General features: G+C 51.3%; 1 protein-coding gene across 2 annotated transcripts; it reads left to right on the top strand.

Annotated features, from left to right (window-relative positions):
- Positions 1-28: 28 nt before the first annotated feature.
- dip2ba (disco-interacting protein 2 homolog Ba) lies at positions 29-17,492 on the top strand. 2 transcript variants are annotated; one of them, XM_053850456.1, is made up of 39 exons: positions 29-241; positions 1,371-1,448; positions 3,141-3,290; positions 4,590-4,715; positions 4,800-5,030; positions 5,098-5,226; positions 5,609-5,620; positions 5,806-5,925; positions 6,933-7,130; positions 7,202-7,293; positions 7,413-7,523; positions 7,943-8,066; positions 8,198-8,307; positions 8,387-8,489; positions 8,553-8,617; positions 8,686-8,779; positions 8,890-9,009; positions 9,095-9,209; positions 9,290-9,429; positions 9,535-9,671; positions 9,792-9,872; positions 9,935-10,062; positions 10,134-10,248; positions 10,419-10,620; positions 10,715-10,827; positions 10,900-10,980; positions 11,036-11,159; positions 11,224-11,345; positions 11,546-11,657; positions 12,078-12,187; positions 13,985-14,115; positions 14,251-14,419; positions 14,482-14,652; positions 14,751-14,812; positions 15,474-15,531; positions 15,598-15,672; positions 15,732-15,906; positions 15,975-16,098; positions 16,166-17,492. In XM_053850456.1, the coding sequence occupies exons 1-39, from the start codon at positions 160-162 to the stop codon at positions 16,416-16,418; spliced, it is 4,743 nt and encodes a 1,580-aa protein (XP_053706431.1). In that variant the 5' UTR covers positions 29-159; the 3' UTR covers positions 16,419-17,492. The 2 variants fall into 2 exon arrangements, with proteins under 2 accessions (XP_053706431.1, XP_053706432.1); XM_053850457.1 differs by lacking the exon at positions 5,609-5,620.
- The last annotated feature ends 484 nt before the right edge of the window (positions 17,493-17,976 follow it).

Raw genomic sequence — 17,976 nt, 5'->3', positions numbered from 1 at the left:
CGCGCCCGGCAGTCACGTGACGCGCGTGTCCGCTGCCGAGTGTTTCATGATGGCGGACCGTCTGCGTTCTTCCGCTGTTTGTTTAGTTTGTTTACGGCTCTGACCGGGCCTTTGTTCGTCTGTGTGTTTTGGACCAACTCCGCTTCTCCCCGTGCAGCGATGGAGCGGGGCGTGGACCCGTCCGCGCTGCCCAAGGAGGTTCGGGAGCAGCTCGCGGAGTTGGACCTGGAGCTGTCTGAAGGTAAAGGAGTGCCGGTGGTGGAGGGCGGCTCACTGTCACGTCCGGACCGTCTGAACGTCAGCTCAGAGCCCAGGCGTCTTGCTTGACGGCGAAGGATGCCGGCGGCTGCATGCTAACATGCTAACAGGATGCCAGTGGCTCGTCCGACAGGAAGCAGTGACGAGTCTTTGTCAGCTCCGCACCGCACTGGCTCTCGCCCATTGTCCATCTGGTTCCGGTTCAAGTGCAGTCTGGGCCAGTGTATTTCTCACCAGTGTGTTTCTGATGTGAGCAGGTGCCGTGTCGTCACCTGAACTAATACGTTTGCGCGTGGATGGATGACCTTTCGCGCGCGGTCTCGTTGCGCTGTGCGGTGGGGTCGTTGTTCCTTGGGTTGTGATGGTTTTGGTCGCACGTGTCAGTGAAGACGTTGACGGAGCTGTGGTGATGACAGTTGTCCTTCATGAGGAGGGCGGTGAACACATGTGACGGCCTGCTCTGATGACGTCACGTTCCATCACGCGTGGACACGCAACAGTCTGCTCGACTCCTCTGTCCGGACAGTCCGGCTTTCAAGTCAAGAAGCCGGAGAAACTTAAAGTGAATTCACGCCTCTTGGCACGGTGGAAACCCGTGCTGCAGCCGGATGAGCAGAGAAGCCACATTCTGCATTGATTGTTTCTCATCACTTGCGTTTTCGTCGCTGGTCAGCGCTCTTCAGAGAGAGCTTGGCCAATGAGAGCGAGGCTGTGGTCACGTCTCTTTCTCCTCTGCTCTTGGTTTCCTCCTCCTCCTCCTTCTCCTTTCTCTGTCCCCAACAGTCCTCAGATCTGGCCTTCAGGGGACCAAGCCAGTGCAGGCTTTCACTCCAACCAGTCAGGTGCTCTTCAGCCTGGTGCTCCGTGGCTTGGATGGATCTGAAACCTGTGGCAGCTCCTTTGTGGTTGTTCTGTCAAACAGTGTCGCAGTCACAACCAGCAAGTCTCTCTGCTTCATAGTGGCACCTTATATTAGTTCCCAAGTTTGAGTCCTAAAGAACATGTTTGGAAAAAAAAGGAGGAGGATTATGATGATTATGACTCAAGCGCCTTAGCGCCGGCATGTTTGCTCCCTAATTCCAGCTAACAGTGTGCTGTTGTTCTCCTGCCAGGTGACATCACACAGAAAGGCTTTGAGAAGAAGCGGGCCAAACTTCTGGCCTCTTTCATCCCTCACGTGACTCCGCCAAGTGAGTGACCTCCTTGTTTTCTGTCAGTCTTCTCTTGACAGTGAGCGCGTGCATTTCAAATGACCTTCACTCTTTAAAGGTTTGTCTTGAAAATGCAAACCCTAAACCTGAAAGCAAGGATCACACACCCATACAACTGTCACAAGTGTCATTGGCCAGCATTGTACAGTATTTTTCGGTGCAGTAACTACTGAACACTGTCATTCAAATAAAACAGAATCTGTGAACGGGGCACAAGTGTGATATGCAGCGTGTCTCGATGCCAAGTTCGCAGGGAGGTGGCGAGACAGACCAGCAGCATGTTCATCTATGGATCATTTATGACATTACAGAATGAGCGGGAAAGAAAACTCACTCTGAAAATGAATGTCATTTTAGAGTCCTAAACGTCTTTTGTTGTTGCTACAGTCAAAAAACTCAGTATGATGTTGAATGTGTGACTTGTCTTCAAAAAGAAACGCCAGTACCCAGTAGGGATGGGCGAAATAGAACAAAAAACATCAACATACGTCGTGTAAGAACAATAATTATCACAGTAAATACATCTTTTTTATTACATGTGCTGGACACACGACAGTCTGTCTTGAAACTGTTTGTCTCCAACATCACCATTTGTTTATGTTTAAACATGATAATTCACAAAGTGTCAGGATGAGAAACTCACATCTGCTGCACATCTCTGGTAGAGAACCCAGTCATGTCTAACAGGCTGCTCTGCCAGTCTTATTTCAGGGTTAAATTGAGCCGTCTGTCTGCTGTCCCCAATGTATCTCATGTCTCTGAACAGTTGACTTAAACTCTGGGCCCATCAGGACCCATTGAAGAAATATGAGAAATCCTGTGAATGAGTGATCATTCAGTCATAGTCTATTCTTGTATTAAAAATATGACTGGATCGGTGACTGTCGAAAACAAAAAGACTCTGATTCTGCCAAGACAACGCTGACTCGAGCTCCTTGTCCAGTGAAGTGGCCCAGTGGGTCAGACACAACCCTTCCATAGCTCACCATTGTTCGGCAGCGCAGTCAAGTGAGATCCTGGTTGCTTTGTTTTCACTTAACACAATACAATAGATGCTCCTCAATGTTGTATTTCAAATAATATCCACGTACATGAACAGATGCAATGAATTATTTTTACAAAGTAAGCAACAACAAAAGCTGCCCCAAAGCCAGTGTTTGGATTTAGTCTTTTCCAATCATTTTACCACACAGATCTCAAACCAGAAACATGTGACCTGAGCACACTTCCACATACCACATTTTTATGTTCACATTTAATAAAGGTGTATAGTGTGGTATTTTTTACCAGTCCTTTTGGATATGCTCATCTGTGTCTTGGTTTCCGCAGCATTAATTGTGTTGTTGCTATGGCTATGCTCCTCACCTGTGTTTGCCTTTCATGTCTCGAATGTGTCTGTGCTGCCGCGGCATACAAGCGACATCTCCCCATTGTGGCAATATGAAATCCATTTTGTACTGTGGGGATTAAAGTGGTGTCATTTTGCTGGACAACTGCATGTCCACTAAACCATCTCTATATACGCATGACTTGTATGTATGTATGTCTCACCTCGTCATTTCAATCATTCTCCATGCTCTCATTGTGCTTCCAATGATTCCTTGCACCCACCGTCTCTGATACCTGGCTTTACCTGGCAGCCTTCTGAGTCCCTGTTGTCTTCTTCTGCAGGTCTATCTCTTCCAGATGTCCAGCTCTCTCCGGGTCACAGGAGCGACCCCAGCCCAAGTCCGGAGGCCCCGGGGCCCTCCACCTCCTCTGCCACAAGGCATCACCGCGCCCATCGCAGCGGGGGAGCCAGAGATGAGCGCTACAGATCTGGTACCACACTCCTCACGCCTCACCACAGGCGACAAGAATGCCTTTCACCAAGCAGTTAGTGTCACAATCAAAGTACTTTACACCAAGGGTGAATTCCAATTCCTTGCTGAACCCTCGACCTCACTCCTCCAAACCGAGGGAAGACTTTGTTCTTTAGAAATGGGACACTCCTTAATGCAGGTACGTCCGTAGCCTGTTGGGGGAAATGGATATGTAAGGATATGTAAATGTATGTATTCAAATATTTCATTTTATATGCACTTAATTTGAATATAAATCAACATAACTATGGACCCGACACTCAAGATAAAAAGGCAATATTATTTCAAATTATTGAAATAATATTTGAAATACATTTCCGATATTCCTTCAATGTATTTCGAGGAACATGAAAAACACACAAAAATGGCCAATGAAAAGAAGAACATTTTATTCTTGAAACAAGAACATGAGGTGACTAAAAGAGAACAAAGCAAGGCAGAAAAATTACAATATATATGTTATAGTTTTAGTCTGACATCAAAAGGGCCCAGGTCTGATCAGCAGGATCAGTCTGCAGCTGTGTTTATGTCTTTTGTCTTTTCTATCTCCATTAACAAAGAAAATACATTTGGAGCTCCGTCGCTTTGATACTACGCAAAGGATTCTGGGTATTCATCAATACCGAGGGAGGTCACGGAGTTCCTCAAGATTGAGGGAGCCATGTTCCTCAATTGAATCTCCTAAGAATTGCTCCTCGTGAGAGCATATTTGAGGACTGAGGTTGTGGATTAAGGAAGGTGGAACGCACCCCAAGTCATGCATTCACAGACACAATCTCGCAGACGATGAGATCTGACCCATCAGGAGCAGGAGACACGACAACGACACGTCAGGAGCTTGGACTGAAGCCACCACCCATCACTCAACCATCTGATCTATGTTGCTCAAACAGTGTATTTGAGGTTTGTCCTCATTCTTGTTGTGGACAACATAAAGTTCACTGTCTCATTCATTTAAAAGGATTTGAATTGTCTTCTGCATCAGAGTGGTATCTACTTTAGGAGGATGGACTCAGAGTTTCTGTTGGACACCAAAGTTCAGGTCCAAGACAAGTCTTTGAAAAAGCCCTCATATTGGCCATGGAATCTCAGAGACCATGTTGGCGACATGTTTGTGGTTTTTAAAAGAAGATGATTTGGGAGTAGATGGACATGGTTCTTCCACATATGTTCAGATGACTTGCTGATGATCTTGCTAACACTGCGGGTAAAAGCATAGCAGGACTCTGTTAATTCCTACGTCCTCACTTGTCGGCAGACATCCACACTGAAGCTGTGCAAGCAGCGCTGGCCAAACACAAGGAGGAGAAGATGGCGCTGCCCATGCCAACCAAGAGACGCTCAGCTTTTGTCCAGTCTCCCAGTGATGCCTGCACTCCGCCAGGTCAGTGCTCCTCAGGTGGCATCTAGTCGAGCACGTAGTTGAAGCTGAAAGTCATAAACTATGAGGGAATCCCGTCTCCTGCAGACACGTCGTCGGCGTCTGAGGACGAAGGTTCTCTTCGCAGAAAGGCTGCTCTTGGCGCCGTTTTGGCTCAGAGCTTGCAGAGTCCGGACCTCTGGATCAACCGGTCCGTGCAAAGCTCATCCACCTCATCCTCTGCCTCCTCCACCCTCTCCCATGGAGAGTCCAAGACTCAGGCTCAACCTCAGCCGGCTGCTGCCGTGTTGGCCGACGTACTGGCTCACGCTCGCATCGGTACTGAACGAATCCAGAGAGAAGCCGCGAGCCTCGCTGCTTCTTCATTGTGATGTATGTCCTGCAGAGAACAGCGCCCCTCCAGACGTGACCAATTCAACACCTCCAGACCGAGGCCCTCGTGTGGACCTGCCTCCAGCTGTCAGGGGCATGAGCCGTGGTCAGAGCCGCTGCAGCATGCTGGACACTGCCGACGGTACCCATAATTTCACACACAGACTAACTCACACCTGTGTGTTCACTTACGCTAACACGCACGCGCACGCGCACGCACGCACACGCACACACACACACACATTCCTTCTGTCCGCATTTGTCGACTGAGCTCACTGGTGAATATAAGCCTGAGTCACTGGAAGAAAAGTTATGAGGCTGCTCAGGTTCTGAGGTTCTGTCGCGTCAGAACTCGGATGACGGTTAAGTCTGGACACTTCTCATGAACCCGGTGTGGTGATGCAGTCAATCCAATCGTCTGTGATGTCATGATCACCATCCTCAGTTGGCTGCACCTCTCTAATCACAGATTTTGTTTTCTTTCTTTTGGGTCCGTTATTCGCTGCATCTTTCATTTTAAAAAGGAAACCGACAAGGTAATAAACACGGGTGGATCTGCTCTGCGGGTTTTCTTTGTTTCCTGCTCGTCTGTTTCTTGTGTAGACATAGAGCCATCTTTGTGTTGCAGCCGCTCGTCTGCTTTTCTTCTGAACTTCAGAACCTGTTTCTCTCCGTGTCTCGGTTCGTTCTGCACATATTAACGCTGTCTTTGTAACACCAGGAGTTCCAGTCAACAGCAGAGTGTCCACCAAGATCCAGCAGCTGCTGAACACTCTGAAACGACCCAAACGGCCTCCACTCAGTGAATTCTTCCTGGACGACTCAGAGGAGATCATAGAAGGTCAGACAGCACGCTGGCCCTCTTGCTTCTCCTGCTCTTGCACCGACCGTAACTGAACCTTCCGTGACCTTCAGTGACCCTATTTTACCTTGACCAACCCTGACCAACTTTAAGCAAGCTACACTACTCTCCGGCGACCTTCAATGACCCTCAGTGACATTCACCACGGGTCTTGACCAACATGTTTTGACTGGTTTTGGAGTCTGCTGACTGAGTTGAAACTAATTGAGACGTTCCGTGAAGCCCTAAGCCAGGGGTGGCCAACCAGTCTAAGAGCCGCTGTTTCACTGTGTTGCTGTACAGAGCCACATGCTACAAACATGTCAGGCTGTGAGGCTTCACCTGAGCAGCTGGTCACGTGACTCAGTATAGCGGTTAAAGCACATCCCTGAGTGTCACCAGGTTGCTGGTTCACGCCCAGCGCACGTCTCTTGTGCATGTCTTTTTCAAATCCCTCCATTTGACCCTGATCCTCCTGGAAATATCAAGCGGTGTACATAGAAATGTGGGCGCCATTGACTTGACTCCTCTATGTTTGGATGTGGCTCCTGCCACCAATAACGTGGCCCCGGTCTGTGTGTGTGTGTGAGCCACGCTGCAGACCGGAGCCTCTCCTCTTCACGGACTTCACCTCCATCAACAGTGAGTCACAGGTGAAACACATGCCAGACCTTTAGTTGAGGGAAGGACAAAGTCAAGCATGGAACTGAGTCATGTCAGTGGTGTTGATGGTGGATCTGATGAAGTCTGAGGACCACCACTCACGTCGCCATTGAACCTGCAGCCAGGTTTATTGTTCACGTTTCAAAAGTTAAACGCAAATTTAAACACAAGTCAGTCTTTGAAGAATATTTTGACATTCTGCCGGACGAGCTCTTACTTTCGTCGTCTCATTTCCTGTATAAACCATCACGTCAACAGCAACTTGAACAGTTTGGCGGCTCCTTTGGCAAAGAGCCGCAGGTTGGCCAGGCCTGCCCTGAATCTTGCCAACCTTTTGTTTGCAGTTCCTCAGCCAGATCCCAACACCCCGAAGCCTGAAGGCCGTCAGATCATCCCGGTGAAGGGTGAGCCACTGGGTGTGGTCAGCAACTGGCCTCCCGCCCTGCAGGCGGCTCTGGCCCGCTGGGGGGCCACTCAAGCCAAGAGCCCGGCCCTCACTGCGCTGGACGTCACGGGGAAGCCACTCTACACGCTCACTTACGGTTGCTGCTCTTCTTCCTCCATCTCAGGGTGTCCATGCCAAACTGACCGTGTGACTTCTTGGTCCTCCCAGGGAAACTGTGGAGTCGCAGTCTGAAGCTGGCGTATACACTGCTGAACAAACTTGGAAGCAAGACAGAACCTGTGCTGCAGCCTGGAGACCGGGTATGTGATGTTAGTGAGGAAGAGCGATGAAACAAAGGGGTTTGGCTGCCTGTTTTGTTTCCGTCTCAAGAAGAAGCGGGCTTGTCTGCAGGTGTGAGTGATACACTCCTATCCTGCAGGTGGCGCTGGTCTACCCCAACAGTGACCCGGGCATGTTCTGGGTGGCATTCTATGGCTGCTTGTTGGCCGAGGTCATCCCAGTTCCCATCGAGGTTCCGCTCACTCGACAGGTAAACAGCCACCAAGATATTTCATGTACGTGTCGTGTCACTGGGAGCTGTTTTGTCACAATCATTCCCAACAAAAACACTCATCAAAGAATGCCAATGGAGGAGACGACTTAGTTCCATCCTGATTGTGTGAGCAGAGCAGACAGAGGTGCAGGCCCTGTGTTCTCAGAATCAGCTTTAATGCCATGGTCAGTGGGGATCCCACCAACTCAGAATGTGCAGTCAAGAACATGATAATAATCATAAATAAATACGTACAGAAACAACTCATGAATAAAAAAACCCACACACAACAAAGACAGATCACAAACTCATCAGCCTGACGGCCGAGACCGATGCTCGTTCTCAGTCCAGTCCTACGAAGGACATGAACATGAGGTGAGCAATGTTGTGGACTTGATGAATGTCTGGCTGTTCAGGACGCCGGCAGCCAGCAGATCGGTTTCCTGTTGGGCAGCTGTGGGGTTGGTCTGGCTCTGACTAGCGAGGTTTGTCTCAAAGGCCTGCCCAAAACCCCCAACGGAGAGATCATCCAGTTCAAAGGTCAGTGGTCGGAGGGCTTCAGTGTGACTCTTGTGTGGATGCCATTGAAGGCGTCGTGGGAAGTGTGACGAGTCAAAATGGCGTGGGAATGGTGGGACCGCTGACTCTCTTTTGCTTCCGCTGGCGGGCAGGTTGGCCCAGGATGAAGTGGGTGGTGACTGACACCAAGTACCTGACCAAACCCTCTAAAGACTGGCAGCCACACATCCCCACAGCCAACACAGACACAGCCTACATTGAGGTGAGAGTCCTGGCACAGCTGGTGACGTGTCTCTCTCCTGGGAGGTTTGGATCTCTCTCACCCTCTCGCTCTGTTCCAGTACAAAGCCAGCAAGGAGGGAACTGTGATGGGTGTGGCCGTGTCCAAGATCTCAATGCTGACCCACTGCCAGGCTCTTAGTCAGGCCTGTAACTACTGTGAAGGTGGGCAGTCTCTTGGCCCCTTTGTGCCATTCATCATGGTGACGTCTCTGCTCCATGTCGCAGGTGAAACGCTGGTCAACGTGCTGGACTGCAAGAAGGACATGGGTCTCTGGCATGGGGTTCTGACGGTGTGTTGCTTTGGCTCAGTTCACGTTTTAACAGGCTTGGGCTGATGTTATATCCGCGTGTCTTCCAGAGCGTCATGAACCGGATCCACACCATCACAGTGCCCTATGCTGTCATGAAGGCATGTCCCTTGTCCTGGGTGCAGAGGGTGCACATCCACAAAGGTTGGCTCTCCTATGCTAGTTCCACAAAGCATTTCACCTGGACGTCCACCCCGGTGTTTGGTCACTGTTCATCTTCAGGAGCAGCTGATCATGACCTCTTTGTTTTGTAGCTCGAGTGGTCCTGGTCAAATGCCGCGACCTTCACTGGGCCATGATGGCGCACAAAGACCAGCGAGACACCAACCTGTCATCCATACGGATGCTGATCGTGGCTGATGGTGCAAATCCCTGTGAGACGCTGTTCTTCTTGCACCATCTCTCAGATGGTCCCACCTACGCCTGTGTCGCGCTCACCCTCTCCCATCTCCTCCCCAGGGTCAGTGTCATCATGCGATGCTTTTCTTAACGTATTCCAGTCTCACGGTTTGAAGCCTGAGGTCATCTGTCCCTGCGCCACTTCGCCTGAGGCATTAACCGTGGCCATTCGGAGGTCAGCTGCACCCACTCGCACTCTGTGTTGGGGAAGGAACAACACTTGTTAGTCCTCCTTGTCGTTGTCCCTGGCTGCAGGCCTGGAGCTCGAGGTGATCCTCTTCCAGCGCGGGCCATCCTCTCCATGGGTGGCCTCAGTCACGGAGTGATCCGGGTCAACACTGAGGACAAGAACTCAGCTTTGACAGTGCAGGACGTAGGTCACATCATGCCTGGAGGTGAGACGTGGTGTGGGTGTGGGCGTGCCACCTGAGCTCACGGGTCTCCTCTCTCTCTCTCTCTCTCTCTCTCTCTCTCTCTCTCGCTCTCGCTCTCGCTCCCAGCTCTGATGTGTATTGTGAAGCCAGACGGGCCGCCGCAGCTCTGCAAGACGGACGAGATTGGAGAGATCGTGATCAACTCTCGGGCAGGAGGGACCATGTACTATGGTCTGCCTGGCGTCACCAAGACCACATTTGAGGTTTGTCCCTCAGCTACACCTTGTTCAGCTGTGCCACATCCAAACACCAGCGAAGACCTTCCCTCCAACCTTCGTTCCTCACCTAAAGTTTTTTTGTTGTCATCTGTGACTTTTATGCAGGTCATTCCAGTCAATCAGGCCGGAGCACCGCTGGGAGAAGTGACCTTCACCAGAACGGGTCTGCTGGGCTTCGTGGGGCCGGTGAGAACCAGAGCAGAAACGAGGGGCTCAACGGCGTTATTGTTGAACGTTCTGATCGACAGGGCAGTCTGGTGTTTGTGGTGGGCAAGAACGAGGGGCTGCTGTCAGTCAGTGGCCGGCGCCACAATGCGGATGACCTGGTGGCCACAGCTCTGGCAGTGGAGCCTGTGAAGACTGTCTACAGGGGAAGGTGAGGTCAAGTGGCGTGAACGCCGGCCGGTGACATTGGTCTGGACTCATGGCAGAACTGCATGTGGGCAGAATCGCCGTGTTTTCAGTCACAGTGTTTTATGACGAGAGGATCGTGATCGTAGCAGAGCAGAGGCCGGATGCCAGTGAGGAGGACAGCTTCCAGTGGATGAGTCGAGTTCTGCAGGTATCACACTCGCTCCAGACTTTCTCCTGGGGCCACTGCAGCCACTGCATGTTCCTTAAGGCGTGAAACCAACCCGTATCTGGAATGCACAACTTGCTTTTGGCATCTTGCAGCCTTTGAGAAAATGATGCAGTGCTGCAGTTACCTTCTGATGGCGTTTGTCTCTTTAGGCCATCGACAGTATCCACCAGGTGGGGCTCTACTGCCTGGCTCTCGTTCCAGCCAACACTCTGCCAAAGACGCCTCTGGGTGGAATCCATATTTGTGAGACCAAACAGAGCTTCCTGGAAGGGAACCTTCATCCCTGCAACATCCTCATGTGCCCTCATACCTGCGTCACTAACATGCCCAAGCCCAGGCAGAAACAGCCGGGTGAGCGCCTCCCATCGCCTGCTCCTCTCTGGTGTAAACCTTGTGTGTGGATCTGTTCATAAACCCGTGGCTGGTTCTCCTCTGCTCTTCTCAGTGGATGTCGGACCGGCCTCCATGCTTGTGGGCAACCTTGTGGCTGGGAAACGTATTGCCCAGGCAATGGGTCGAGAGCTGGGTCAGTTAGAGGACCAGGATCAAATCCGAAAGGTGCAAATGCACAGAAGCAGGTGTTGGGTGTGAAACCTGTCAGCAGCGTGTTCATGTCCTGTTCTCTCTCAGCACCAGTTCCTGTCGGACTCGCTGCAGTGGCGTGCCCAGACTGACCCCGACCACGTTCTTTATGTGCTGCTCAATGCCAAGGTGGGTGTTCAGCGCAGATGGCTTCCATCACTGGGCTCATGACTACCTCCTGCAGGGGGCGGCGGTGTGCACCGCCACGTGTGCCCAGCTTCACAAGAGGGCAGAAAAAATCACCGCCACTCTTTTGGAGCGAGGAGGACTTAACGCCGGGGACAATGTGGTCCTCCTCTACCCTCCAGGTCTTTGGTTCTTCTGCGTCAGTGAGAAGGTACAGGGACTCACTTGCGTCTGTCTCTTGTGCAGGAATCGACTTAATTGCTGCCTTCTACGGGTGTCTGTACGCCGGAGTCGTACCAGTGACCGTTCGCCCTCCTCATCCTCAGAACCTGGCGGCCACGCTTCCCACTGTCCGCATGATCATCGATGTGAGTTGAATCCAGCTGATGGCCGGTGTCAGTGGACTCTTGCGTTGCGTTCCCCCTGCTATAGATCGACGTTAGGGATTGGATGTCAGGCAGGAACAGTCAAATTTAGTACTGCTGCTTTGCATGAGCAAGAGGACCACTGGCCCAAACAGACTGGACAGACGTGGAACTAGCAAGCTGACCTGTTGTCTGTGTCTCAGGTGAGCAAGGCGGCCTGCATCCTGACCACTCAGCCACTGGTCAGAATCCTGCGGTCCAGAGAGGCAGCAGCTAGTGTCAACATCAAGACGTGGCCCACCATCATCGACACAGGTACTGTTTTTGGAATCTGACGGGTGATGGTCTTTCTTTGGCCACACGGTGTGGTGTTTTTCCTTCAACCGGCTGTCGTCAACGCCATGGACCATCTTGTAGCTCGATGTATTGATGAATATCCCTACCGTACAGCTGCATCAATGCAGCAAAATGTCAGTGAGAATGAGAAAACAAAGGTGCATTTGCCATTAATTGGTGACTTGTTTGCATACAGAATTGATTTATACTAATGTGAAGCACATCAAATTGTATTGTTCTAAATGAACCAATATCCTCGAATCATATTGGTAACGTGAGACTGTGATATGAATCGAGCTGTTGTTCAAAATAATCCTTAAAGCACTGTCCATCTTCATCGGTCTGTGAATTAATTGATGAATTATTTTTTGTGTGTGCTTGTGTTGTCGGCTGGTGCAGATGACCTCCCCAGGAAACGGCCTTCACACATCTACAAGCCACCCACAGCGGAAATGTTGGCCTACCTGGACTTCAGTGTGTCCACCACAGGCATGTTGACCGGAGTCAAGGTACTGATTCCACTCCTGCCTCCACAGATGACTTGTCCTCCTCAGCCTCTGTGTGTGTATGGAGGCTCTAAATGCAGAAGAATAATGATTATTATGATCATAATACAGGCAGATTGGTGATATCGCGCCACACAGTCCCAAAACACTGCAGGGTTTCCGCCACATGTCATTGAGGGTTTCTGAAAAAAATGGCCCATTTTTAAAGATGATATCTCACGTGATCAAACGTATTTAAATGAAGTGGAATCATTGAAACAAACAGGTAACACAACCCATCATGAAGGTGGACTTGAAATGAAAATCCAGAAAGAAACCTCATAATGACTGAAAATAATGATTTGCTCGTGGGAAAACTAGTGTATTTATTGTCACCAGCAGCTCAGTAAATTTCAAAACATACCTGTCAAGTCCATGATCCTCATTTGAAATGCCATCAATCTGCTCTGGGCCCCCCAAAACTGAACAATATCCTACTCGCAAATGTTTTGTTGAAGAGGGTTCCTCAGCAGACTTTTTCTTTCCATGTTGTTTTGTTTCTCTGTGCCCCCTGTTGAGACTGTGTGCCAGTGCATTTGTCAGCTTGTTTTCTTCTCAGTGCTGTCCTGCTGTCTCGCTGAACTCAGAGCTGTAAGAAATAAAGCTGTGTGAATGTACGTCTGTCAATACAATAGCAAACGCAGTTATGCACACGGCAGTGATGCTTCTGCTGCAAGCTAAACAGAGTCATCGAGAGAGACGCTGGTGTTTCACTGTCTTTAAGGCGTAGCCTTTAGCTCAGGGCTAAGGAAACATGTGAGAGATGGTGAAGTAGAAGTTGTCTTAGTTGACTCATGAGCCTCCCAACTGCTCTGTCAAGCGAATGCATGTTCTGCTCTCCCACTAATGGCTTTGTTTGACGAGACAAGTATAAGATGAACTTGGGCTGTGTCCCACTCCTCCTCCCATCACTAGCACTGGGTTCTCAGTGCCCTCCACTATGAAGCGCCCTCCGACAACCAAGTGAAGTGACTGACATCCCTCAGAATTGGGACGACGCTTCATGATGTCATGAGTAAAGACAGCGTGTCATTGACTGCTGTGCTGTGTTTTGTTTCCTGCACATCCAGTGTTGGAGCCTATGTTGCGGTGACAGATGTGTCAGAGGTGTGAGGATGCTAACGTTAGCCTGGATGCTGGCCCACTGTTGTTTGTTCAGGAGAAATCCAAACCTACTGTTGAACATCCATGTTGTATTGTTCATGTTGTGGGACACGGTGGAGCATGTGGCTGGCTGACGTGTGACACCAGAGAAAGGGAAGAGTGGTCCTGGCTACTAACATGCCCCTGTTGTCCTGTCCAACATTGTCAAGTCCTGTGGTCTCCTGGACATCTCTCTACACTTCATCTTCCCACTTGGTTTCAAGTCAGCTCCGGAGCTCCCTGGGTTTGAAGGAATCATTTCAAGTGGTGAACGGCCAGTGAGGAGCGGTGGGACAGGCCACACTGACATGTAGAGCCCAGTGTTGGGGGGAGAGATGCAGGAGGATGCAGCCGTCGTAGGTGCAGGGTTTTGTTCCAACCAAACAAGCACCCAAAGGTGAACCAGTCAGGTGTCAGCTGAAACAAGCAGCATCAGACTGACAGTCTCATGATTCCAGTCTTCAGGCACCTGATGCACATGACATGAAAATCTTCAGGTCTGCAGTTAAGTCAGTGCAACGACACAGGCCGCAGTACTCCAGGCCTTGTCTGTGTTCAAGGGTCAAGTGGTTCATGATTGGGTGTTATCTAGACCTGAGGTGAGGATCTCTGTTCCAGATGTCGCACTCTGCTGCCAGCACCTTATGTCGTTCCATCAAGCTGCAGTGTGAACTCTACTCCTCACGTCAGATCGCCATCTGTCTGGACCCATACTGTGGACTGGGCTTCGTGCTGTGGTGCCTTTCCAGGTGACATGCACACGCACGCACGCACGCGCACGCACGCACGCACGCACGCACGCACGCACGCACGCACACACACAGACACACACACACACACACACACACACACACAAGACAACAACGGCTGTGTGGGTGCTCCAGTGTTTACTCAGGTCACCAGTCCATTCTCATCCCGCCTCTGGAGCTGGAGGTCTCTCTGCCTGTGTGGCTCACTACTCTAAGTCAGTACAAGATCCGGGACACATTCTGCTCCTACTCCGTCATGGAGCTCTGCACCAAAGGCCTTGGCACTCACACAGAAATGCTGAAGGTGAGCCTGTGCTCCTGCTGCTGATGCGGGCTCCTGTGACTCAGCCAGCTCTGTCTCTGCAGGCGCGCGGACTCAACCTGTCATGCGTTCGGAGCTGCGTGGTGGTCGCTGAAGAACGTCCTCGTTTGGGCCTCTCCCAGTCTTTCTCCAAGCTCTTCAAAGACCTGGGTCTGTCCTCGCGGGCTGTCAGCACCGCCTTTGGCTCCAGAGTCAACTTGGCCATCGGCCTGCAGGTCAGTCCGTGTCCTCTCCCTGATGAGCTGCCATGGCTTCAGACAATCATAACGTCTCATCTTTGTGAGTTACACCACTCTCTGTCTCGTGTCTTCAGGGAACAGCAGGTCCAGATCCATCCACAGTCTACGTGGACATGAAGTCTCTGCGCCACGACAGGTAACTTGGATGATTGACAGTGCTGAATGAGCTAGAGCAGTGTTTTCCAACTCGTGAGAGAGAGAGTCAGGTGTGGGGGGGGGGGAATGACCCAGCGTCACCTCATGTGTCCGGAGACAGAGGCGGCGATATGACGCCATGAAGTCATGACAGTGAGAAGGTGTTGAGGAGATGATTCTTTCTCTCCATGTGAAGAGAGGAAGAATCACTGTTGTTATGAAGCAAGTTCAGGCAGAGAAGCCAAGGATTTGTCTGGAAACTACAGTCACATCATGCAAAAGAGAAGTGATCCCATCCAAACAGTGATTTCAAGTCAGTCAACACATCAATGAAGCATGATCTATTGAGCCATATTGCCGCCTCTTTCTGGACACATGGGAAACAAAGACATCTTCTGCCATGTGTTTGTGCAAACAGCCTGGCAACAGAACAAGCCAGTGTCAGTAGCTGCAGTGTTTCACCAGTCAACAGGGAGTTTCTACAGGACTTGAAGCACCAGTGAGCTTTGGCCCAGGCTCCTGTGGTGCTGTCAACCAGGGTTTTGTCAATGAACCAAGGCGCTGTGGCCAGAGAGAGGCTGAAGAACACTGAGCTAGAATATTACTCACATATGGAAACCTCTCAGACCTTGGCGAGAACTTAACTGAGTCACTGGTTGCAGGGTCCGGTTGGTGGAGCGAGGAGCTCCTCAGAGTCTTCCACTCATGGAGTCCGGAACGGTGAGTGCGATTAACAGCCCAGAACCAGTCTGGTGAGCAGCTTTGTCAAATGCTATTTCTTTGTAGATTCTTCCCGGAGTCCGAGTTATTATTGTCAACCCAGAGACCCGAGGCCCTCTGGGGGACTCCCACCTGGGGGAGGTGAGTGACCCACCGCCCTGGTGTTGAGCCGTCTTTACTGTTCAACTTCTCTGCCCCAGATCTGGGTCAACAGTCCTCACTGTGCCACCGGTTATTACACCATTTACGGCGAAGAGAGTCTGCAGGCGGACCACTTCAACACCAGACTCAGCTTTGGAGAACCCCAGACTCTGTGGGCCAGAACTGGGTACCTGGGTTTCATCAAAAGAACGGAGCTCCTGGACGCCAGTGGAGGTGAGCTCTCCTCACTTGTTGGAAGGTCACCTGGTCAAGGACTGATCCAAGATCCTGGAAAATTGCAGACCGTCACGACGCCTTGTTTGTGGTGGGTTCTCTGGACGAGACCTTGGAGCTCAGAGGGCTGAGGTACCATCCCATTGACATTGAGACATCGGTGTCCCGGGCCCACCGCAGCATTGCAGAGAGGTCAGTGCTGGTCAAGGCCTCACTTGTCATTTCAGGCAAGCTGATGTCAAGTGGTCTGTCTCCTCAGCGCTGTGTTCACGTGGACCAATCTGCTGGTGGTGGTGGCGGAGCTGAGCGGGTCGGAGCAGGAGGCCTTGGATCTGGTCCCTCTGGTCACCAACGTGGTTCTGGAGGAGCACCACCTCATCGTGGGTGTGGTGGTGATTGTGGATCCGGGCGTCATCCCCATCAACTCCCGAGGCGAGAAGCAGCGGATGCACCTGAGGGACTCCTTCCTGGCTGACCAGCTGGACCCCATCTACGTGGCGTACAACATGTGACGGGGCCAGGGCCTGGCCATGGTGCTGTGGTGGGACCACCTGCAGTTAGTCTTCAGCGTCATCGCCTCATCTTCTCTCTTTTCTTCCTGCGCTCCTGAACCCAGTCCTGAGCCAGGTCTGCGCAGGTGGGTTCGTCCTGACTGACAACCATGTTTGCTGCTTCCCACACACACACACACACACACACACACACACACACACACACACGGGCCACTGGTCACGTCCACTGAAGCACATCGTCGCTGGGTGTGCCTGCTGGTTTGGATGACCAGGAGTCACACACTGGAACTGTTTGGTGCTGGATGTAGCAGAGTCTGTGATGCCAGCCGACCCACTCAAGAGCAGGTCTGCTGATCTGGGGATCAGAGGTTAAGCTGCACAAACTGGGTTTTGATCGTGGAGCACAAGCTGAATGTTCCCTCCCCTCACTCCTTTCCACTGTTGGAAGCGGCGCTGTGTTCAAGCCTGGGTCGGTGCTGTGGATCGGGAGGTCAGAACTCAGTGCCTTGTACTGCCTAGTTCTTCTGCCTTCATCAGCTGGACCCTGAGGGACCTCTCCCCATCCACTGGGTTGATGGTGGCAGCTTGATGCCATGGAACTTGAGGGGACACAAAAACGGCGCTGCGTTTGGACCCAGGATCAGACAGAAGCACAGCGCTTTCCTGGACCCGGGTGGAGCTCAGTGTCCCGGCTGCTTGAACTGGATCACTGGAGAGAATGGAGGGTCACTTCCCCACTGGTGACTCAGATGTGTGACGGCCAGCAGGTTCTGAGGAATCGGCTGCTCCTCCTCCAACCTTTACTGCATCTGTCGTCACCTGTGAATCTCAAGTTTTCCTGTGTCCTGTTTGTTTTTTTAGAAATGTTTTAGGAGTGACGTGGCTTGACCCGACACGTGACTTGTCTGCCGCCATATCCACCCTCTAGCCTTCTGATCACTGGTGCTAACGATTGCCGTGTCCAAGCACAAACCTTGGTGAAGTCGTTGAGTTTTACCTCAAGAGTCACTATGCATCATGAGTCAGCGGTGTGACAACATGTGTCGCCATGTCCATTAAAACTGTGCAACTGTCGCCTGGTGCCTTTTTTTGATTTGAGGACGGAGGACTCGCACAGAGGAGCGGCCAATACGAAGACACGGCCCGGACCGAGCAGGTGAGAGTCAAGTGGTTTCTCCACCATTTCATGACTTTTTAACTGGTGGTCCGTCTTGTGGAGCCGCAGAATTGGGACCATCTGCAGGGAAACTTGTCACAGACCCGACTCCTGTCTCGGAGACGAACATCCAGTCGTCTACTGCAGCAGCAGGTATGTGAGGAAGGTCCTCCGTTGGCTGACCATTTCTGATGAAATTGTTCTCTGGAGTGGTCACCTGGTTAAGGTGAAATCGTTGGTGTCACTCGTGGATGACGCCGCCGAGACGTCTATCACTGAGCTTGAGCCAGGAAAACTCCCTCGAGATGCTACCTGTGCAAACAATCCAGTCGGGGGACTGGCTCCTAAATATTCCAAAGAACATGGAAGAGTTTGGCCGTGTCAGCTGACCGAGAGGGGTCA

Source organism: Synchiropus splendidus, chromosome 18 (genome assembly GCF_027744825.2).
Source record: "Synchiropus splendidus isolate RoL2022-P1 chromosome 18, RoL_Sspl_1.0, whole genome shotgun sequence".
Classification (NCBI taxonomy): Eukaryota; Metazoa; Chordata; class Actinopteri; order Syngnathiformes; family Callionymidae; genus Synchiropus; species Synchiropus splendidus.
This window is presented reverse-complemented; position numbering and strand designations above follow the sequence as displayed.

Excerpts from the sequence above, each read along its gene's own strand:
- dip2ba (XM_053850456.1), top strand. The coding sequence starts at position 160 with ATGGAGCGGGGCGTGGACCCGTCCGCGCTGCCCAAGGAGGTTCGGGAG. Across the intron at positions 10,249-10,418 it reads GGATGAGTCGAGTTCTGCAG|GCCATCGACAGTATCCACCA; the intron begins GTATCACACTCG and ends TTGTCTCTTTAG. Across the intron at positions 14,653-14,750 it reads ACTTGGCCATCGGCCTGCAG|GGAACAGCAGGTCCAGATCC; the intron begins GTCAGTCCGTGT and ends TCGTGTCTTCAG.